This window comes from Phodopus roborovskii, unplaced genomic scaffold, assembly GCF_943737965.1.
Source record: "Phodopus roborovskii unplaced genomic scaffold, PHOROB, whole genome shotgun sequence".
NCBI classification, from domain to species: Eukaryota; Metazoa; Chordata; class Mammalia; order Rodentia; family Cricetidae; genus Phodopus; species Phodopus roborovskii.
This window is the reverse complement of record NW_026126540.1, coordinates 21,063,268-21,086,977: the sequence shown is the minus strand read 5'-3', so window position 1 is coordinate 21,086,977 and position 23,710 is coordinate 21,063,268. Positions and strand designations below refer to the sequence as shown.

The following is a 23,710-nucleotide window of genomic DNA, read 5'->3' as shown; positions in this document are numbered from 1 at the left end:
TCATAGGAAATTATAAACTGGGAGAGGTTGGAAGTAAAATGCAGGAATTGAGTGTGCACCAGTTAGTGTCTGCGTACTGGGAGAAGCTCAGCATTATCACTGACTGATTTCTGTGACATCCGAAATCATTCCTCTCCTTATCCCAGTCAGGGTCTGTGCAATTCCTCCCATTCTGTCACCAGTCCTTTGTTGCCCGAAGCGTGTGTGTGATTCACATTATGGATTAAAGGGGAATGAACTATTTTATTTTTCAACATTCCTTGAATCTTTAATCATCTAAGATTAAGGATAGCCAGGCAATCCATGAAGGCTGAGTTGTTGGGGAGGACTGAGAAGTCCATCTAAGCCTGGAGATCAACCAGTTCCAAAGATAAGGATTGGGAAAGAAGTGAGTGGAGATGGATACACTCAACTTCAAGAAAAAGATACTGGCATTGGCAACCCAGCTAAATGTCCAGGGAAATTGCTGGACACCAGATGCTTGTGCCGGCAGCTTTGATTACTGCTGGGGAAACACATGTGAAGATGTCTGCCAAATTTAAACTTTTAAGGCCCAAAACAAAAACTACTAGCCCTTGAAATGCAGAAACCGGAAGTCTGGGAGAGAGGGACTTTTGCAACATTGTTTCACATCCCTTTTCTTGCTTGTCCTGCTCCAACTCCTTTCAAATTTTGATTATAATATATTTTCACACTGTCCTATAGACTTAAACACATTTAAAAATATCTGCCCATTGGAGTACAATTAGGATGAACTAGAATGAAGTCATCATAAGTATACAATGTAATGATTTTTGACAACGGTAATCTGACATAAATACAATCTTAGTAATGGTTGTAGAATAGTGTGTGTGTGTGTGTGTGTGTGTGTGTGTGTTATGAAACATGGGTCACAGTCTGCACCCAGAGGTGTGAATGGAAAATTTTGGAAGGAAGCTGTGTCTACAAAGGCTGATTGACTACAGCTTCAGTGATGTAGAGAGGTTGGAATGTTGCCAAGTCCAGGGCCAAGTTATTTTGGAGCATCTTTGTCTCCATTAATAAACCACCTATTTCTCTCCTCTATACATGAACTAACCACTTTTGTCAGCATTATGTAAACCCTTTGGGAATTTATGAATAGACACCTAGCTTCCATCATCCAAATACCTAATAATTCTGTCAGGCTTCCCTGTCCTGCTATATCCTGCCTACTTCATGTACCTACATATTTGAACATGTACATGTACCAATGTATCAAAAAAGTATGTTTTATGATTTTCTTTGTTCTATAAAAAGTTAATGAAATTGATACCTCTTTGGAACATATTATTTTGGGAAAAAACCTGAATCTGTGCTCCTGGGCCATGATCACTCATTTTCACTCCAGAATAAACCATGTCTTTATTCCTTTGAGGTTGGAGATCTTTCCTTCTGCTACAGTTCTAGGAGACAGGAGAGAGTTCCTATTCTATTGTCTCTCAGGGATCTGGGGACAGGGTTTTGCTCTGGCCCATTCTTGCTTAGAAAATACTATTCAGCTGCAGCCACTCACCCTCAATAAGTCACTTAACACAGCCAAATAAACACCAAAAACAAACAAATAACAAACTAACAAAAACAAAAAAAAACCCAGAAAATGGGTATTTATTCAGTGAGACAATTTTAGGAGGGACAAGAGATACAATGACCTCCCTAGTTTATCTTTAGGGCCTCAAAATGAGATTGAAGTTTAAATAGAGGGCCAGTGATGTGCTCATCTAAGCAGTCCTGGTCAAGGTGTGGTCCCTCCCACCACTGACCCATCCGTGTCTGGGCTTGAGTCTCATCCTGTAAAATAACATGGGGAATCTCTTTCCATGAGACAAGTCACAGATGAGCAGCCTTCATCTTCCTGACTACTCCTATTCAAACCAGAAGTTTGTCTTACTGTAAAAAACAAAACAAATGCATCAGAGGTAGCCTGTGTAGATGGCTAAGTCCATGCTTCCATTAACAAGATATTAGGGAAGAGGAAGCTGCCAAATGAGTCTCTGTTGTGGGACATAGATGTAAGAGAAAGGGAGTAAAGGCAACACTGTAAGGGAATAATAAAACCCAAGTAAGTATGGCTAAGGTTTGGACTCTAAAGTACATGGCCAGTGAGAAGCTAAGAAAGGGAATCTGACGGTACATGAAGAGGTACAGGTCATAAACTGCTGTGGAGCAAGGGGCATCATGTTTCTTCAGGGATGAACTCTTTGATAAGCAGTGTTTTGATCACTTGACACAAAGAGAGAACCATGATTGTGAAATTGTGTCTCTAAGTCCAACCTGTAGGCAAGCCTGTTTGACATTTTCTTAATTAGTGACTGACATGGGTGGATCTATCTCAAAGCAGGTAGTGCTACCCCAGGGCAGATGACCCTTGGATATCTAAAAAAGCAGGCTGAGCACGTCCTGAGGGGCAAACCAGTGAGCAGCACCCCCCCCCCAATGACCTCTGCATCAGTTCCCGCCTCTAGGTGCCTGCCTTGAGTTCCTGCCCTGTCCTCCTTGGATGATGGACTAGAATCTGTAAGATGAGGTGAATCCTTTTCTCTCCAAGTTTCTTTTGTCATGGTGTCTTAAAACATCGATAGAAACCCTAACTAAGACACAAGTGATCAGTACTGAACATGAATATATGCATCGGTGACACCAAATACACTCAGTAAGGTATATATATTATATACATTAATTGTAAAATATATATGATTGAATTAAATATAAACATGCTTAACACAATAAAAACTATTTTATTAATCAGTTTAATATTAACTCATTATATATTATATGTATTAATTGTACTACATATCACAATTAAAGAAAAAGAGGTCATGAGTTTGAGAGGGAGTTAGAAGGGGAAGGCATGGGGGGCTGGAGGGGGTAGAAGAAGGGGTAGAAATGATGTGAATATGGTATTCACAAAGGAAATTCTGAAACAAAATTTAAATATAAAATAACAGAGTTTGAGAGTTGGGGGTAGGGGAATGGGAGTGGAAATGGGAGGAATTAAAGGGAGGATGAATAAGATAAACATATATTGTTTGACGTTTTCAGATAATAGAATATTTTTAAATTAAATATGATTACTGTAATTAATTCTTCTCAAGTAAATCTTATTTATTGTTTCTCAAAGTAATCTTTGATTATGGTGTCTGTAACTTTTTTCTTGTATACTCTTTATTTAGAGTGGAGTACTACTACCTTCCCACTCATTTTTCTCTTTCCCCAATGACATTTTCATCACCTCCATTTCTAAATTCCTTTTTCATTTATTGTTTGGCATAAGATGTTTAAGGCAGAGATGACTTGGTCCTTCATCCAGTTAGGATGTCGTATCAAATATATGTGTTAATGTTAGTTTTAAGTTTAGTTAAAAACATCACATTACCATTAAATAAAAATGACATTATAATATGTAATTTAAATAATTTAAAAACTCTACTTCCTGACCAAGAATTGGCCTGACAGCACTAAGAAATTACAAAAGAGAACCTGTCTCTAGGTGCAGACTCGGCCTAGCTCTTTTTGGTGGCCCTTCTCAGACTTCTCTTTAGCCCATCTCCATTCTTTGTGTCAGCCACAGATAGCTAGACACACTTGCTACCAGGTGTTCCCAGTCGCCATACAAGGCTGAGACCCACAGAAGCAAATTTCACTATCCTTCTTGTCTCCGTCATCTCACACTCGCTCTGCAGCAGTCGACTCAGAGGGGCCCTTCCTCCCATTCAAACTCCATCCATTCACTTCAGATTCTGCCTTAGGTGCAGACCCAAGGCACCCTAGCCCTTTATCCCTGTCTCTCCAGACATATTCTTTGTCCCACTGCAGCCTGCTTGCATAAGCCCTTGTTCCCACCATACTCCAAATCTCTGAGGACCTTACCTCTTGGGGAGAACTGGATCTGCCTAGCTCATTCCTGTAGCTCTTTTTAGCCTTTTCTCCTAGCTCATCTTATGGTTCTCTGGTATACACTGAACTTCAGAACCACAGACACCACATCATCTTAGGCTCCAGTGAGGGCTACAGCAATCAAAATATAGAAACTTACCAACAAAGACAAGACCAGATATCAACACCTAAAATCACCTCCATGCTTATAACTCCAGTTTCCTAGATTCCGGCATGAAAACCCAAACATGAACAGCTAAGACAGTAAAACCGTATGCCAAAACCAGTAACCCTGTTTACAGTAGGCCATGAATAATGCCATACAGCCAAATCACAAGACATGGACTTCAAACTAACAATTATGAATATGTCTGAAGACCTTAGAGAGGATTTTAATAAAGTCTCTTAACGAAGCCTGTGAAAACTCAGAGTTGAAAGAAATAGGGAAAACAAAGACAGGAAAGTGGGATTTAACAAAGAAATAGAATCACACATACAAAATAAAGCTCAAACTGAAATAACACTGGAATTGAAAATTTTAGGATGCTGAACAACAACTTCAGAGGTAAGTTTCACCAACAGAGTACAATACATGCAAGAGAGAATCTCAGGTGCTGAAGAAAGGTAGAAGAAATGATCAAAGAAAATGTTAAATCAAAAATAATAATAAATAAATAAGTAAAAGAAAGAAAGAAAGATCCAGAAACAAACAGAAACAAAACATCTGGGAAAACAGAGATACTATAAAAGGGTCAAATTTATGAAAAATGAGGCTAGAAGAAGGAGGGAAAACTTGAGTCAGAGAAACAGAAAACATTTTTTAAAAAAGCATAGACGAAAACAATGCACAAAGTAAAGAAGGATGTGCTTATCAGAGTTGAAGAAACACAGAGAAATTTCTCATAACACATAATAAACCACTAGATGAAAAGAATGAAGAAAGGATATAAAAAGCTTCAAGGAAAAAAGACCAAATACCATATAAAGGCAGGCACATTAGAATAGCACCTCATTTCTCAGTAGGGACTCTGAAACCCAGAAGGTCTTGAACAGGTTGTTCTACTAGTTCTGAGAGACCATGGCTGCAAGCCCAAACTATTATACACAGGAAAACTATCAGTCATAATTGATTGGGGAAAAAAATATTCCAAGATAAAACCAACTCTACACAAGATCTGTCTACTAATCCAGCACTATAGAAGGCACCAGAAGGAAAGGTACAGCCTGAAGAGGTTGACCGTACTCAAGAAAACACAAGGAATAAATAATTCAGACCAGAAAAATCAAAGGATGGGAGGAGTCCACACAATAACAACAAATTATCAGGAAGCATTAAACACCACTCTTTGATAACTCTCAGTATTAATAAACTAAATTCTCCAATAAAAAGACACATGCAAAAAAGATTTGATAAGAAAACAGGATCCATCTATATGCTGCTTCCAAGAAACACACTTTACTATTAAGAACAGAATCACTTCAGAGTAAAAGGATGGGAAAAGGTATTTCAAGAAAATAGACCCAAGAAGCAAGCAGATGGAGCCATTTTAATATCTGAAAAAAAAAAAAAAAAGATTTCAAACCAAAACTAATCAGAAGAGATAGGAAGGACAGTACATACTCATCAAAGAGAAACTCCACCATGAGGAAACAGAAATTCTAAACATTTATTATGCACTAATGCATAAAAGAAGCACTACTCTAGCTTAAATAATAACCCCCACACAAATAGACAGGTCATCCAAAAAAAAAAAAAAAAAAAAAAAAAAACAAAACTAAACAGAGAAATTCTGGAGTTAATGTCATAAATAAAATGGACCTAGCAGATATTTACAGAATATTTCACCCAAACATAAAATAATACACCATCTTCTCAGTACCTCATGGAACTTTTCCCAAAATTGACCCCATAATTACACACAAAGCAAATCTCAATAGATACAAGAACATTGAAATAACACCCTGTATCCACTCCCACCACCATGACTATCAACTACAACAGAGGCTTGGAAACAGAGTAACAAGCTTACAGAGGCTAGGAAACAGAGTAACTTACTACTGAGTGAAAAATGGGTCAAGACCAAGAAAGAAAGTAAAAGCCTTAGAACTGAATGAAAATGACAACAACACACCCAAGCCTATTGGACATAATGAAGGCCGTTCTAAGAGGCAAGTTCATAGCACTAAGTGTCTACATAAACAATAAAAATTGGAGAGATCTCATGCTAGTAACTTAATAGTACACCTGAAAGCACTAGAACAAAGGAGAAGAAATAACACCACAAAATAACACACACACACACACACACACACACACACACACACACACACACACACAAACTCAGGGCTGAAATTGGTACAATAGAAGCAAACAAACAAACAAAAACAATACAAAAAATCAACAAAGAGTTGGTTCTTTGAGAAAATCAATAAGACTGACAAATTCTTAGCCAAATTAATTAACAGTCAGGGAGAGGAGATCCAAATTAATAAAATTAGAGATGAAAAGGCATGCATGACAGCAGACACTGAGGAAATCCAAAGAATCACGAGGACATACTTTAAAAATCTGTATTCCACCAAACTGGAAACCTAAAAGAAATGAATGACTTCCTTGATATAAAGTTAAATAAAGATCAGATAAATAACTTAAAAACATCAATAACACTAGTGAAACAGAATCAGTAATTTAAAAAATTCAAATATAAAAATAATGAAGCCTTGGACCAGATGGATTCAGTGCAGAATTCTACCAGACCTTCACAGAAGAATTGACTCCTAAAAATATTCCACAAAACAGAAACTGAAGGAACATTTCCTAATTCTTTTTTATGAGGCCACAGTTACCTTGATACCTGAAGCACACAAAGACCCACCCACAAAAAAAGAAATTATAGATCACTATCCCATATGAACAGATATAAAAATTTTCAATATAATTCTTGCAAACTTTATCTAAGAGCACATTAAAAAGATCTACCATGATCAAGTAGGTTTCATCTCAGACATGCAGTTAAGTCATGGTTCAACATATTAAATCAATAAATGTAACCCACCATATAAAGAGACAGAATAACAAAAAACTGCATGATCATCTCATTAGATGCAGAAGAGACCTTTGACAAAAATCCAACACCCCTTCATAAGATCAACAATTAATAGATGGGACCTCATGAAGTTAAACTTTTATATGGCAAAGGACATCATTGTTCAGACAAAGCTGCAGGCCACAGGATGGTAAAGATCTTCACCAATTAGACACCCAGTAGAGGGTTAGTATATGAAATGTATAAAGAACTAAAAATACTTGGAATAAAGAAGTCAAACAAGCCAGTTTAAAAAAAATGGGGCACAGAACTTAGCAGAGCTCTCAAAGGTTGAACACAAATGGCTGATAAATACCTAAAGAAATGTTCCCCACCCTTAGTCACCCGGTATATGCAAATAAAAACTACTTCAAAATTTCATCTTATATAAACCAGAATGGTCAAGATCAAGAAAACAAAAGGCAACCCGTACTGGTGAGGCTATGGGGAAAAGAGAACACTTATCCATTGCTAGTAGGAGTGCAAACTTGTACAGTTGCTGTCATTGTGGAGATCAGTTTGGTGTTTGCTCAGGAAATTGGTAAGAGATCTAGCTTAAGATCCAGCTACACCCAAAGGACTCTACATACTTCTGTAGAGATACTTGATCACCACGTTCACTGCTATTCTATTTAAAATAGCCAGAAACTCTTAGCAGTGTGGACATCCATCAACTGATGAATAATAAAACTGTGGTACAAACACACAATGGAATATTATTCATGTATTAAAAATATAAGTTTAGCAGAAAATGGATGAAGCTAGGAAACTCATCCTGAGTAATGTAACCCAACCCACCCCCACACAAAAAAGCAAATACTGTTACATGTAAGGAGTAGTTTTTCCTCTGCCGGTCCCACCGCCATGTCAGCCCCAAATAACACACAGAGATGCTGTAATAGATATAATTCTGTTGGCCAGGCACTAGTTTCTTATTGGCTAGCTCTGTCTTAAGTATTAACCCATTTCTATTAATCTAAGTAGTTCCATGTGGTCTCATCTTACTGGGGAGTGGGGCCGGCCTCTGGTCTCCTCAGTCTCTCCATGTTGACTCCTTACTACTTCCTCTCTCCTCCTTGTTTCCTAGTCCCACCTATCTTGCTTTCCTATTGGCCAACAGTGCTTTATTCATTAACCAGTATGAGAAACATATTTACAGAATGACATCTCCCATCAGTTACATTTTCTTGTATCTGTGAATGTTAGTTTTTAAGCATTCAGCAGGCAAACCAGGGCACTAGTGGTCAATGTCTTGGAGTGGTACTCCTGTTATAGGCACGTGTCCTCATGCTATTGTATCTGTGAATTTGGTTGTATAAATGTAATGCAATATCTGCCTTACTAACAACTGGCTTATCTGGTCAACCTCAGCGAATGTGCATGGATCATCATTTCATTAATCTGAAATGAGTAAACTGCTTGGGGTTCTTGGTTAGAAGTACTAAAACCAATACCAGACAACTCAGTTATTTTTTTTTTTTAAATTACTGACCAGTTTGTTACATAAAGTCAGGAATGCCACTGGATCCCAGATTTGGTCTCATGTGTTTCTGTCCATGCATGTCTTTTGTAATTGCCTGCATGTCTCCACAGAAGGGTTTCTTTTGATTTTCTGTTCTTTGTCATATGTGCGAAATGTCCACTCCTAGGTTCAAAATAACTTGTTAGAAATACACTTACCTGGAGAAGCCAATCTACTTTGTGTCACAATTTCCAACCCCTGGAAAGTGCTAATTAACCCTCAGGACAGCTGGAGCTACCTACAGGACCTAGGAACACAGGACTGTACTGCTCAAAGAGTTTGTGAAGATATCTTCATGAGTATGAGATGGCCATACATATTTAAAAATGCAACACCAAGAAAATAAAATCAGCATATCAAGAAATACTTGCATACTCATGTTTATTGAAGTATAATTCACAATATCTAAGATATAGAGTCAGTCCTTGAACAAGGGAAGGGGATCAGCTGTGAAGAAAATATCCCCTTCCAAATGTACATCCCAGCGGCCATCTTTCTCCAACTAGATCCCAACTCCTGAAGCTTCTACCACCTCCCAGTGGGATTCACCAGTGATTAATCCGCTCATAAGGGCCCAGGGATCAGTATCACGTGGTGGTGCAGTCAGATCCCTCAGAATACTGCTGCATCAGACGCCAAACTTCAAACATATGGGTTTGGGTAGACATCTAGAACTCAACATTTGAGGGCTACGGAAACCATTCTGCTACTTTCTCTGAGAGATAGCAGAGTAGTGAAATATTATTATTATGATCACTTTACTTGCTATACAATTTTAAAAGCATTCGGAAAAGTCTGTTCTCTCCCCATCTCTAAAGTACCGTCCACTCATATTCCCTTTCAAGACCTCCTTTTGCTGCCACATCCTCAACGTTGGTTACAGACGGGTTGTGCCTTAATCATGGCCTGTACAACAGGTCACATGTGAGGCCCAGGAGTTGTAGGTAGTCTGGGAAAAGAAAGTAAGGCATAGGGCAACTGGAAACACTTCTTCAGCAAGGGAACACAGCTGCTTGTATCTTGAGATGATTGTGGAGGAGTGTACCCCTGTGATAGTTAGGAGCACGTTGTTCAGACTCAGGGAAAAGTGGCTAACATCCATGGCCAGTTATAACCGCTTGGAGAATCAGGGCCTAACTGAACAAGCAGCAGGGATCCAGGTCAGGAAGGGATCCAGATTACACATCAAGGTCCGGGATATTTTCTGTAAAGAGGAAAATGCATCAAGGGTGATAACAGGTCTGGAAACATTCGTTCCCCTCAAGCTAAAATGGCCTAGGAAAGAGGATCAAGGGCTAGAACAGGAAAAGGTTAACCCACACATGTATCCCGCAATGATAGGAGAGAGGTCACAAACTGGAGCTGTGCTCCAAAGGTACAACAGTTATGTCTCTTGTGAGTCACAAACAGTTCAGGCCTTCTGCAGTGACAGACAATTGGTGCCAGCCTCCCCAAGGATGCCAAAATCCACAGGTGCAGAAGTCTCCCATAAAGTATACAAAAGTTTGCATACAACCTAAGTGCATCCTTTTATGTGCTTTAAATCATTTCTAGATTACTTATAACACTGAATGCAATACAATAAGGTAAGTCTGGGTTTTCATTACAGGTGTAGCTTTGTTTTTCAGATAGTTCTGAATCCATGGATACAAGATTCAGAGAAAAAGATGGTTGATTATCCTTATACACTCCCAAATATTTTTGAGGTAAATGGGACAAGAGTCTTTTTGTCTGAATGTCAGAGTAAAGCAATTTTCAGAGAGTACATAGTTCAATGTTTTCTGGGCATTAACTGTTCCCCCAGACTTTCTTGATTAAAATCAGTGATCAGCTCACTTTAGAGTTAGTTACTTAAAGCAAAGAGTTCCACACCATCACCTCTCCATCCTAATTCCATAGCTGGATTTCAGCCCTTGAGCTAGAGTCAGGGATTGCACTTGAACTTCCTTTCCTTGGCTCCTGCCAGGAGGCCAATAGTTAGAGCTGGGATCCTATAGCCTTTTGCAAGACACAGACATTCTCAAAAAACAAACAAAAACTCCCTGACAGCCACCTGGTGCTCCCACATACACACTGGAAATAAGGGTTAGGAAGCTTAGCAGAGTGAGGTCAAGACACCTTTTACAGTTAGCTCAAATTTAGGACTTGAAGACTGGGGTCACCTCATAGAACTAACCTGGGACCGAAAGCGAAGACTAATTAATGTAGTTCTGATGTAGGATTTAAAAGCTGTTTTTGTGGTTTGGAAAACTGTTTTCTTGACTTACTTTTTTCATGCTTAACATAAAGACATTGATCATCTCCTCTTATTCTTAAGTTTCATAATTGTATTTTTAAAATACATATCCTTGCCCATCCCCAACTCCTCTCTCACTCCAAAGAAAACAAAACTACTTCTAGAAGCCTTGGTCTCTACCCTGGAGGCACAGATAAACTATAGTGCACATACAGCCCTGGTGGAATTACCCTGACCACTAGAGGGCGGCTGCCTGTCTTCCTCCTTCGTCTCTTGGAAGTGCAACCTTAGTAGGTCAGTAGGCTTACCTGAGCATATTACTGCCACATCTTCCTTGTGGGTACAGTCATGATACCCCCACAGCCTGTGCCGGCAGGACTCCAGGGACTGCTCTTCCCCCGAACATACAACATCATCCAGCCAGATGCGGCCAGCCCCGGGTCCATAGCTTTTTCTGGCTTTGAAGGAGGCAAAGAGGGACATCCCACAGCCCAGCTGCTTGCATACCACTTGGTCTTCCTTCTCTCCCCAGCCATCGTCACAGACAGAGCCCCATGTACCCTTGTGTAGCACCTCCAACCTCCCAGAGCAGGGGCTGTCTCCTCCTACTAGCTTCAACTCAAAGGGATCTGCAGGTTGAAGGAGGGAGGTGATAGCATAAGAGATGAAAGGAAAAGAGAGAGAGAAAAAAATAAGATTATGTGCATGGTTACCAAAACCCTACAAGTAAGTTTGAAACTCTTTATGTGGTTCTCCTTCCCTAAGTCTCTTACCATTTTCAAATCCTGTGTCCAGGTCTGTTTCTCTAACTAGAATATTTTCACACACATATATACTGTATTCATTAATGCATATTATTTATAGGTGCATAATATGTATAAAGGAATTTCTAGTGGTTGTTACAAACCAAAGAGCTCAGCAGACATACCCTAGTTACAGCATTTAGTATCGTTATTCATAGTATGATTCTGCAATGCACAATTTTTGTTTTCCTCTACAAAGGGAATTATCCTTAAGAGAATTGGCCAACCTACACACTTGCCTTTTAGTGAATGAGCGGTTTTGCAAATATCGTTTTCCCGGATTTCCACGTAAGTGAATAGACCTCATCTCTGGATGCAGGGTCATTATCTTCCCTTACCTTCGCATTCCATCCATGCGTCCTCACTGTGGGTACAGTTGTTCTCCAAGGGCTTAAAAGGGCAGTCCCTGAGGGTTGCTTCTTGTCCAGAACATGACATCTGGCTCATCCAGATGGGTCCTTTGCCCTGAGCCATCTTGTTGCAGCCTCTGTGGGTCAGTAGTGCCCGCCCACATCCCAGCTGCCTGCAAGCCACCTTCGAGGCCCGCAAGTTCCAGCCTGCTTTGCACACACTGCTCCACTGCCCCTGGTGTAACACCTCCACTCGGCCCTGGCAGTGCCCTGGGCCATCCACCAGTCGCACATTCTCCGGGGTGAAAGGGACATCATTGTCTGGGTCTGGAAAGAAAGGGAGGAACAGTGTCTGTTCCATGCCAGAACAAGGTCGTCTCAGAGAAGGGAGTCCGATGACACACGGCTCAGTTCTTGGCCGTCAGCACAAGACTACTAGAGTAGTAAGCACTCCGTAATGGATGGTGGCAAGGGAATGAAGTGATGGTTGCTCAGTCCCTAGGTAAATCATAATCATTTCTATAGCGTTTTAGTTCCTCATATTATTTCCATATTCAATTTCTTACTGCTCCTCACAAGAGGCAGCTAAAATTATATTAATATGTAGATTTAAATATTAATAAATACACGTATTAACATGAAATGTCAAAATATTTTGGCTTGATGTTGGAATAAATCAAGTATTCCAGACTAATGCTTCCAAACCCCGACTTTCTTAAAAAATAGGAGACCTTAACACGGGGGGGAGGGGTTCACCTTTTTTAAAATGATAAATCCTTCAAAAAGGAGACAAAAAGAAGGGGCGGAGCCAGCCTTGCAGTGATGTCACAGTCTCTGGAGAAAGCACACAAAACTGTTCATTCATAGGATGCTGATTACACAGAACAGTGAATGAACACGCTACATTGTGTCCATTTAGCCCCGTAAGTGCACTGGTTGTACATTTGTATGTCTGTGTTCATCTGCCTCTGAGATTGCTTTGGCTTCCTACCAGCACCTCCTGTCTCTCCAACTAAGCCAACAGACAACCTGAGAATTGAAATGTTCACAAGAGCACATATGATTTCCCATGTGCTCTCCCATAACTCTGCCCCAGCTCCAGACACAGGCACTGAATAAATGTTCAGTGGTGATGGATCTGTTTGCATTTGTGTGAATAAGAGAAATCAGACCTCATAGCTAAGTGGAAACTAAGAAAGAAGCAATAAGGATAATAATTGTGGGTATTATTTTATCCAAGTCCCTCTCACAGTCAAGAAAGTGTGCAATGTAAAGGATGATGTTGCCATCATTCACTGCAGCACTGTGTGACAGTCCATGAGGAAATAAAGACTAACAGAATGGTCACACGGGCTATGGGCTACAGGAAGATGGTCCTTGAGTACCCTATACTTACTCTCACACTGTGCCCCGGCATCTTCTTCATGTAGGCAATCAAAAACTTCCTCATCTTGCTCACATTCAGTCAGCGTGTCTTCCATCCCACTGCAGCTGACGCTTTGAATAAGAACTTTTTGCTTTGTGGGCGCTGCTGGCTTATATAATGTACCACTTGGGGTTTTTTTGGCTGCTCCACAATTCAGCTCCCGGCATACCACAGCCACATCATTCAGGTCCCAGTCATCATCACACACAGTCCCCCACTGGCCATTTCGTTCTACCTCCACTCGCCCTTCGCAGCGGTGAGGACCTCGTACTAGCCGCACTTTGGGTGGAGCCTCTGCAAAGAGATGAGATATTAGGAGGCCTCAGAGAAGCAAGGGTGTGCTTGGAGTATATGCAGTCACTGTGGGGCCCACACCTTTGACAGGCAGCATGGAGAAACTGGAGTCAGGATAGGAGAGGTAAAGGAACTTCAGGATATGTTTATGATCTTAATGGTACTCAACCAAGAGATGCCATTTCAAGATGCAGATATACTGATATCCTTATTAGGCTGATGATCGAGACAAAGAAGCTGGCTGAAGACTTGGCAGAGATTTTAGACCCTCTAGTGATCAGAATGAGAGGATCCGTAAATGTGTTTCCTCATCACTATGGGCCCCAGCCCAGAACAAAAGGGTAAAGACGATATTTTTGTGATTCTTCTATTTTTCATTGGCAGAAGCCACACTGTCACCCCTGGGAATGGTGCATGAATATTACAAATGGAGCTCTTAGAAGGCAAAGCCCTTTGTAGAACCCCATCCATTTGGCAAGTGTAGTGAGATATTCACTCTGTCCGCACCTATTGCACTGATCACGCCCACTGGGGGTGGGGTCAGGCGCAGACATGACCTGGGGGAACTAGGTCTGAGGGAGGGGACCCTGGAGGGCTCTCTTGCTTGCTGGACAGAGACAGGGAGCATCTGGAGGCATCCTTGGGACTGGAACCTGCTGGCGTTCATCTGTCTCTGTCGTAAGTTATATAAACATCTATTCAGCCTAACCGGTTTTTCCGATCCTTATTATTCCATGCTATCTGGTGTCAGAAGTGGGGTTTAGATTTCCACGGATCTGGGGGATCAGGTCTCACCCAGGTGGTGGCACACCGGCCGTGCTGCTTCATTCCCTGACCAACACTCCACTGCCCCCATGTTCTGCAGTTCCATGCTCTAAGTGCTCACAGGCTTCTGCGTCGACTTGAGGGCTGCAGCTGCTGCGAGTCCGAGCTTCCTTCCCCGAGCCTCTGATGCCACCCGAGCTACTGTGCACAGTGCTCTGGGCAGCCACCCCCCAAAGCCGCTGTGGGCACTATGCGGTGTGCCCCGAGACTTATCCTCCCTCAAGTGGCTCCAGCAGTGCAGATAACTGCGCTACTGCTCCTGCAGCTGCTGCAAGTTTGCGCTGTAGTTTAGCGTCAGTCACTCCACTACAGCCCTGTCCCTCTGTATGTATACTTTTACTTATGTTCAAGACATTTTGTATATTGATACAATTTAGGACATTTCATCATGCTACATTATACAGCTCTACCTCTGGTCAAGACATTTCTACTCTATCTCTGTTTTAGAGATGTACATGTTATATGTACATAGGTATATTGCTTAAGTATTTGTCCCTGCTTTATCCAGGGAAGTTTCAACCAGTTTATAGCTCTGTTCCTGAGTATTACAGATTATCTTCACCCATGTTTCCTATACCTATGAAATTAGTCAAACATAGACGCTTAATCTTCAAACACTTCACAGACCTACAGAACTTGGCATTTAAATGTTTTAATATTAGTACTCCGTTGACATGAGACACTATTGCTCCTGACAGCACTGCACATTTCCCAAAAATATGTTGGGCACTGATGTCGTTCCTTCCAGAGTCTCCTTGGCTAATGAATGGCCTCTTGGGTAAAGAACTGCCCCCACCGCGACCACTGATTTGGATGTGCTGTCCTACTGTGCTTGCAGGAGACAAACACAGAAGACTGCTGAACCTTGCCAAGTCAGGGTAAGACAACCTTTCTACCTCCCTACTTCTGTAGTGTTCTGTCAGACACTCTAGGCATTAACCAAAACTGGTTGCACCAACGTTGCTGTGAGACTCTGGGTGACTGTCCAGGTAGCCTGCTGTTCTGTCCTCACTGCACCATTTGGAAGTTGCCCATCCACACTTCCCACCTACCCTAGTATCGTTATCTTCCTTCTCAGGTCTTGATGAGATTGAAGATTAGACTATCACAATTATTATTTTCTCTTCCTAGTTAGGTATATTAGGTACTAGGCTTAAGCTTTCCAGCTTAGGACAACTCTATTGTAAACTCTGTTATGCCTTCACCCTAGGACTAGATATGTAGGTCTTAAGTTTGTATGTTTTTTATTTTCCTTTTCTTAACATACTTGTTATTCACTGTTTTTGTATATAGTTTTGTATCAAGCCTAAATCTTTTCTTTAGACTAAAAGGAGAATTGTAGTGAGATATTCACTCTGTCCATACCTGTTGCACTGGCCATGCCCATTGGGGGTGGGAACAGGTGTGGACATGACCTGGGGGAACTAGGTCTGAGGGAGGGGACCCTGAAGCGCTCTCTCACTTGCTGGATGGAGACAGAGAACATCTGGAGGCATCCTTGGGATGGGAACCTGTTGGTGTTCGTCTGTCTCTGTTGTAAGTTATTTCTCTGGAATAAACATCATCTCTTCAGCCTGCTTTCCCCGTCCTTATTATTCTGCAATAGGCAAGGACCTATGGAAACAATACTGTAAACTCCTGTATTTATTTTAAGGAGCTCATGTGCTTCAGGCTTCTCTAACTTTTTCTTGCTTAATCCTATGATAATTTTTAGTTTTGTTTTGCTAGTCATAATTAGGTCTGAGTTTACTGGGAACAAAAGCCTCTACAGAAAAATTTCTGATATGCTACAGAAACCAGTTTCTCCTGTTGCCTCTGGCTGCCTCTGTAGTCATTCTGAATAAGCAGGAGGAACTCACTAAGGTTAATGATTATTGCTTATTTAATTCCAAAAAGAGAAAGATATACTCCAAAGAACTTAAGAATCAAGAAAACACTTTCTTAAAAGATGGCATCAAAAACCTTATAGGAACATAGAAGGAAAAAGATATAGGACATGAAATGTCAGACATCTGTCTGGCACCAGGACACGACTTAGACTTTTTAAATATCAAAGTATCAACAAAGGACTCTAAACTCCCAGTTCTCGTAAAAGAAAAACATGTGCAGAAATTGTCAAGAAGGATGGAAGTTTAAAGAGTTTGATATTAATCATTACTATTATGAGAACTTATAAAGAATAAGATTATGACTGCAATCTATATAATAATAGTGACACACAGATTACTCAGAAACTGGTATACACCTGAAAAATGATAATGATACTCTAGGCATCCAATATACTCAACTGATTTCATATTGTTAAGAACTAATCACAGGGTTTAAATTTCTTACTTTGTAACCACATGTTTGCTCCTGGCTAGGGCACAATATGAATAAGATGTACCCAGGTAGATACAAAATATTTGGTTTGCTATATAATGACATGAGATAAAGGTCAATGGCATCCAGGGAGTGGGAAAGAAGAGAAACTAAAATGTTAAAGAGTCTTGTAAAATGATTAAAGAGAAATTATTTGAAACTACTCATACTTGAATGCATTAGGACTTGGATGAATAAAGACAGCCTGAGTTAGTCGGGGCCATCAGTTTGGAAGACAACCAGTGATCAGACTCCTCATTTCTCACAGACTTCACACATCTGTCCTGTGGAGCTGGGCTCTGGCATTTCGTGATTTTCTCTTGTGGTAGCCAGATTGAGATAGTGGGGATACTTTTCTTCTTTCTGCTCTCCCCTCACCTCTCCTGCTTTCCTCCACATTCCCCTTCCTCTTCTACACCCTCCTCCTCCTTTCTCTTTCCCTCCCATGCTGTTTCCTACAGCATCATCCCTGTAAAAAACCTAGCTCCCAAGAAATTGGTAAGGGAAGAGTCAGAGCTTCAAAGGCTTAAGCCCTGATGGTTTGACTAGAGGCCAAGGAAAGAGGGAGGAATTTAGCAGCCTCCGTACATTCTGAGGAGTCTAATAGGCAGCAACGAATGAACTCAGTGCGGCTTTGACTTTTGTTTGTTTGTTTCTGTTCTAAGTAGAGGGCATGAAGGAAGAAGAGGGATGTTGAGGGTGTCTGGGAAGTAGGAGGGAGAAGTTGAGAATGGCTATTTTCAAGGTACATTGTTCACATGTATGGAATTGTCAAAAAAAAAAAAAACTAAGAAAGTTCCCATTGTGCATTTGAGTTTCAAGTTTGTGTGTGTTGGAACAGATTTAAATCAAGAGAGTCACGTGTAGGTAATTTTTGGGTCATTGGATCTAAGATTAGAGTCTGGGTTGGCATTATCTTGTAGATCAGGAAAAACGTGCTATCAGGATCATGTGTGGGCTAACTTACTTCATTTTGGATAGTAAAATTCTTGTTCTAACAATTTTTTTAATGGAGTAGAAGTGTAGAGAGCAGTTTCCAAAATAGATGACGTAAGCCAAGAGATCATGAAGGACAAATAGAAAAGAATTGACTGGTGATCATCAACTTGAGGAAATTCAGCTTGAGGGGAGGGGCAGAGAGGGAAACTGAACTCTTGGGGGGGTGTTCTAGCAGAGCACACACACACACACACACACACACACACACACACACACACAGACCGGAGTTAATCCTTGGTGTGAGGAGAATGCAAAGAGAGCAGGTAGATGTCAGCACCTGTACAGGAATCCAGGACCAGGACCCCAACACATCAGGTGGCACCTATGTGGCAGAGGGTCTCACTATAATAATGTATGATGTAGCACAAATAATAAAAACAGATGCTGAGGTTAAAGCTGAAGACCAGAGAAGTAAGGTGGTCAACCACAGAGAGTTCTCACTTCCACCAATGTTCAGACCGAAAGGGCTAGCCTGTCCTCAGATTGTATTTCCAGACTGCTCAGACTGCCCTGAGCACCTGTCTCTTCTGCTTTGCATTCCTCTCTAGCACTGGGATTAAAGGAGTTGATCCCAACTGGTGGGATCACATTTGTGTGAGCTCTGTTTCTCTTTCAGAATGGATCAGTTTTGTGTATCTCAGGGTAGCCTTGAACTAAGAGAGCTCTGTCTGCCTCTGACTCCCAAGTGCTGGGATTAAAGGTTGTGCCACCGCTGGCTGGCTTCTATGGTTAACTAGTGTGGCTAGCTTTGCATTCCGATCTCCAGCAAAAGAGAGTGTGGAGGGGTAGTGGAAGAGAAACTGAGAGCATAGTCTGTGGTTCCTCCGCTTCCACTTCCCCTTCTCAGCCCTGGACACTCTAACCACTATACAGGCTCCGTCAGGGGGCAGCTAGTGAGGGCTGAACTCCAGTCTCCCTTTTGCTGGTCGAGCCACACACTGCACAGGGGAAGCACACATACTTCAAAGCTGCCAATCAGGCTGAAGCAAGCGTGAACTGCAGGACCCAGAAGGAGAAAAGGAATCTCTCTCTCCTGGGCAAGGCCACAAAAGGGTCTGGTGTGAGGATGTATCTGTCCTGTTCGGAGGTTGCATGAACATCCACAGAAAACCCTTGGCAAGAAAGTCCTCCTAAACCCATTTAGACTCTGGAGGTGGAAATCCATCCACACAAGGCCGATGGGTTGGTGCAGACAAGAAAGGATGGTTGGTTGGCTTGGTTTGAATCTCTTCACAGCCCAGGAATCTACAGATTTTTTTTCAGTCCTAAATGTAGAACTTCTCTCTTGAGAACTCAACAGACAAACCAAACCAAACCAAACCAAACCAAACCAAAAATCTCAGACAGAAAAAAAAAAAAATCCTTACCTGAGAGGCAGGATCCAATGTAAATGGCTGAGATGGCTGAGGAAAGTAAGTAAAAAGGTAAGATCAGAGAGTTGATTTCCAAGTCTTTGTTCAGATTACCCATGTTTAGAAGGCCCTTGCTCCAAGGGCAGCCCTGTCATGGCCTTCTTCTCCTGACACCAGCCTCAAAGGACACCATGGGAGCCATCGAGGCCAGTTCTAGTGAATTAACTGACTTAGGTGTCCTTTGCCTGTCGGGCCGGGCCATGCTACTGTCATTTACTCTGATTAACTGTGGCTGCCTCAAGTAGGAGTGTGGTGATGTAGTGTTTTGGTCCACAGAAAAGAGCACTGGAAGCCACCAAGCAGTCACTGGTGCAGAAGGCAAAGATACCATGGGCAAGGCAGTGAGAAATGATTGGCTATGTTCACTGGTGCTCATTTAGATGGGAGGAGGCAAACTCCTTTGTATGGAGCCAGTAGCAAGGATTTTTGATTTTGGAGTCTGCATGCTCAGTTACAACTACTCAGCTTTGCCCCGCAATGCAGATTAACATTGGGGACCTTTGCTTATGGACATCATTTTAAATTTCAGGTCATTTTTATGCATTGTGAAATGATTTTTTTATTTTTATTTTCCTTCTCCATTTAACGGTGTTAAAGTCATTTGCAGCTTGTAAACTGTGGTTCATCTAAACTTAACTTAGATCAATGAATGGGCCAGGAGCAACTCTTTATACCCAGCATATCTTTGGAATATGAGTGATTTTCCCCCTACATGAATTGTGTGTGGTTGGACATTCTGTCACCTTCTTCACACCGTGAAACCCCGTAACACTCAGCTGCCCTTGAAGCTAAGCATTTTCAATTATGTAATTTGCCCACCACATATGCCATAGGATTTTTCTGAAAGAACAAAAGTGTCTTTGGACCGATATAGAGTTTCAAACAAACAGCTCAGTGATCAATCTTCAAAACTTCTATCTAGAAATAGCTTCCCAAAACCTCTTCTCTCTTTCTCTCTTTCTCTCTCTCTCTCTCTCTCTCTCTCTCTCTCTCTCTCTCTCTCTCTCTCTCTCTCTCTCTCCTGTTTTCTTTCCTTACTCTCTCTCTCTCTTTTTTCTTCCTTTTCTTTTTTTAAGACAGGGTTTTTTTTTTTGTAGCTCTGGCTGTCCTAGACTTCACTTTGTAGACCAGGCTGGTCTTGAACTCAGAGACTGGTCTGCCTTTGTCTTCCAAGTGCTGGGATTAAATGTATGTACTGAGAGGGCAAGGGGGTCAGACCAGGGCCATGACAGGTTTCTGATGACCCCTGCCAGGGACCAGGCCTTAGTATCAGTTTACTGGAACTGGCTGGAGCTGAGCAAGCAGTTCTTGGGAAAGCTGCAACCCAGGGGCAACCAAGCAGAGGGCGCCCCACAGCCTGTGCAAGCTTAAGAGAACTAAAAATAGTTTCTCCCACCCTGCAGCTGAAAAGACCCTAACTGGTTACTAAGACACCAACCAATCCTATAGCAGCCAGTAAACTATTTGTTTAAACCCACCAATCAGCCCCCAGACTGACCTCCCCTCCTTGGGATTTCTCTAGTCTTGCTTAAAAGGAGCTTCCCGGCCTCTCTCATTGTTGCCATGACCCACCCCAATATGTTGGATTAATAAAGTGCTTTTGCTAATTGCATATGTGACTTGTGGCCTTTTATGGGGACATTGCTTGGACCTTAACATGTGCCACCATGCCTGGAGGAGCCTCTTATTCTTAATCTTCAGTCAGTGACTGAGGTCTTGTGTATTACAATGCATAAGACTCAGATACACTATGTGTATACATTGCATAACCTCTCACACAAAACAGAAGGACGTTAGAAGGAAAGTGAGTGGACACAAGGGAGCAGAAGTGAATGGCTTGGGGCTTCTGCACACCGTTGACAGGAGGGATAAGTGCATGCGGCAGAGATCTGAAGGCCTTTGTGAAGGCCTTCTGGTGAGCCTTGGGGGGGGGGCTCACCAGTAATCCACAAGAGGCAGGACTAGTTGTTGGCTTCTGCTGGGATATAGAGATGTTTAAGATATGGCCAGGCCCCTTCACTGGACATATAAGTCTGGAACTAAAACGACAGCATGGGCTTTGCTGATATTCTCAAGTAATCAAGACACTAAACATGGATGTGACTTACTAGGGTGGCAGATCACATATTAATTACATTACTAAAAGGCTTCTAGTAGGACATGAGCTTGTAGTCCTAGCAGTGGATAGGCAGAGACAGGAGACTCCCCAGTGCTCACTGACCAACTGCTCTAGACTAATTGACCAGCTTCAGATCAATAAAACAGTCCCAAAATAAGGTTGTCCAAAAACACAATGTTTTCCTCTGTTAAATATATGTGCAACGCACAAAATCCTCTTTAAAATGTCTGGAAAATGCAACATCTTTACTTCATAGATCAGACAGCCAACTTCAGAGAAGCATGGTAACCCACAAATTCAATTAAGAATCATGGCTGAAATACATGTTTTTTTGTACCCAAATTCCAGGTTATCCAATGTCTAGAACAGTGGTTCTCAAGCTTCCTAATGGTGCCACCCTTTAATACAGTTCCTCATGTTATGGTGACCATACAGTTATCTTCGCTGCTACTTCATATCTGTAATTTTGCTATTATTATGAGTCATATTGTAAATATCTGTGTTTTTTGATGGCCATAGGTGACCCCTGTGAAAGGGCTGTTTGTAACGAGTAATGACATCTCCCATCAGCTGTTCTACATCAAAGAATGAGAACCTCTGATCTAGACTGACCTTGGGAAAATTAGAGAAACATATTGAACACTTTTCATAGGACACTAGACTAATAGACAAATGATGATGATTGTTCTGCAGCTTCACTTTCTTGTTTCTTTCTTTTTTTTTTTTTTTAACGAACACCTTTTTAAAAAGGAGCTGAGGAAAGGAGGTGGGCGGAGTTTTATTACGAAGACAATACTCTCAAGGGGTAAGTGTGAGTTACTCAAGAAAATCCCCACAGGTGTACTTCTCCCTTACTTTATCTGACTGCTACCCAACATCCAGTCATCTCCCTTAGTAATAGTACATTTAGGGGAATGCATGTACATGGAAATGTATGTAAGGTTGTACAAATATAGGGAAACAGAAAAAAGTATGGCTATTACGGCAAACTTCAAATATGTATTTAGGGGCTTTCTAAACTTTAGAACAAGTTACCATATATAGGAAGCCTTTCTTGAAAGATACCTGAATTAGGATCAGAGACTACCCTCCTGGTGAAGTTTCCAGAAAGCCCTGAAGTCTAGACAAACAGAAGCAGAGACACTCACCGAGCGTCAAGGTGAACAGTAGAGCCATGAGCCCGGCAGCTGAAGACGGTGTGCTGAGTGAGATTGGATGCAGGTCTCAGGCACCCAGTTTGGTTTGAATGCTAGGGGAAGGAAGAGAGCTGTCCTGAGTGCAGCAGGAGCTTTATCAAATGACCCAAAGCCAATGAGCCCAGGGGGGTGGAAGAGAGATATGCTGAGTTCAGGGATGATGGAGATAGATATGCTGAGTTCAGCATGTCTAGAGGAAGGGAGGTGGCCGAGAGTGGCTAAGATCCTGATGAAAGGGTGTGCTATTGTCATGCCTTCATTGTACTGAAAGCCTCCTTCAACCTGTCACGGTTTCATTCTCTCCTCTGTGTAAGTGAGCTCTCCTAAGAGAAGGTAGGTGACAAAGTATGGCCCTCTTTCTTTAGGAGTCTAGACCATAATTAGCCTCCAAAGGTGAAGTCTGTGAGGCAAGTCAGTCAACTTGAATGACTTGACTTCCAAATGAAGCATAGGGGCCAGAGGCCAAATAATAAATGTAAACACACCCTTAAAGGGCTATCCCATGATCCATGAATGCATTTGTCTCCACTGTTACGGTGGGCTTTTCTACCTTCAACCAGTTTTCCCAGGTGCTGAACAGAAGAAGGTCTAATACACAGTCTGCCCTTCTAGGCTTTGCTGGCTGTGCCCAACTTGGAACTTGGATGGCCACAGGTCCCTGTAGTGATGGACAGATATCCTTTGCTGAACTAAGATGTTCTTCCGGTCTAAATTATGATGGAAGCAAACTGAGCCGCATATCCCTCCGTCTTCCTTACCTACCCTTTAAGAGCTATTAGACTAACTTAGTGGACATACAGAGTCACGCATGGACACAACCCTCACTCTTTCTAGTACAGGAAATTTTCCCTGATGATGGATATCTTAGGTCACTTGACATGAGACTTGGATAACTGTAGGGTTTACTCTTAATATTGTATTTCTTTGTTTACTTGTTTTAAATATAATAAAAGAAGAGAATAGCGTGAGTCGGCTTAGGATAGGAAGCTGACCCATAGTTCAGGGTTCCCTTCAGATGTGAAGTTTATTAAAAAGAGGAGACTTTGGAGCCGTGATGGGGCCTTGAGGTGAGAGGGAGGACATTAGACAGTACAATATGGGGATCTAAATGTGGCAGGGCCTTAAAGGGAAGGAGAGGTTTCCCTTTAAAACTTGGAGAGGAATTCTATTGTGAGTGAGGTTGAGGG

The 23,710-nt window shown here is 41.7% G+C and overlaps 1 protein-coding gene across 1 annotated transcript; it reads right to left on the bottom strand.

Annotated features, from left to right (window-relative positions):
- Window positions 1–8,866: 8,866 nt before the first annotated feature.
- On the bottom strand, window positions 8,867–22,635 carry Cd5l (CD5 molecule like). The gene is made up of 6 exons (XM_051199251.1): window positions 22,476–22,635; window positions 19,164–19,199; window positions 13,288–13,611; window positions 11,880–12,218; window positions 11,047–11,367; window positions 8,867–9,706 (listed from the first exon to the last, which is right to left on the bottom strand). Exons 1-6 carry the CDS (start codon window positions 22,501–22,503, stop codon window positions 9,681–9,683), a joined length of 1,074 nt encoding a protein of 357 aa, XP_051055208.1. The 5' UTR covers window positions 22,504–22,635; the 3' UTR covers window positions 8,867–9,680.
- Between the last annotated feature and the right edge of the window lie 1,075 nt (window positions 22,636–23,710).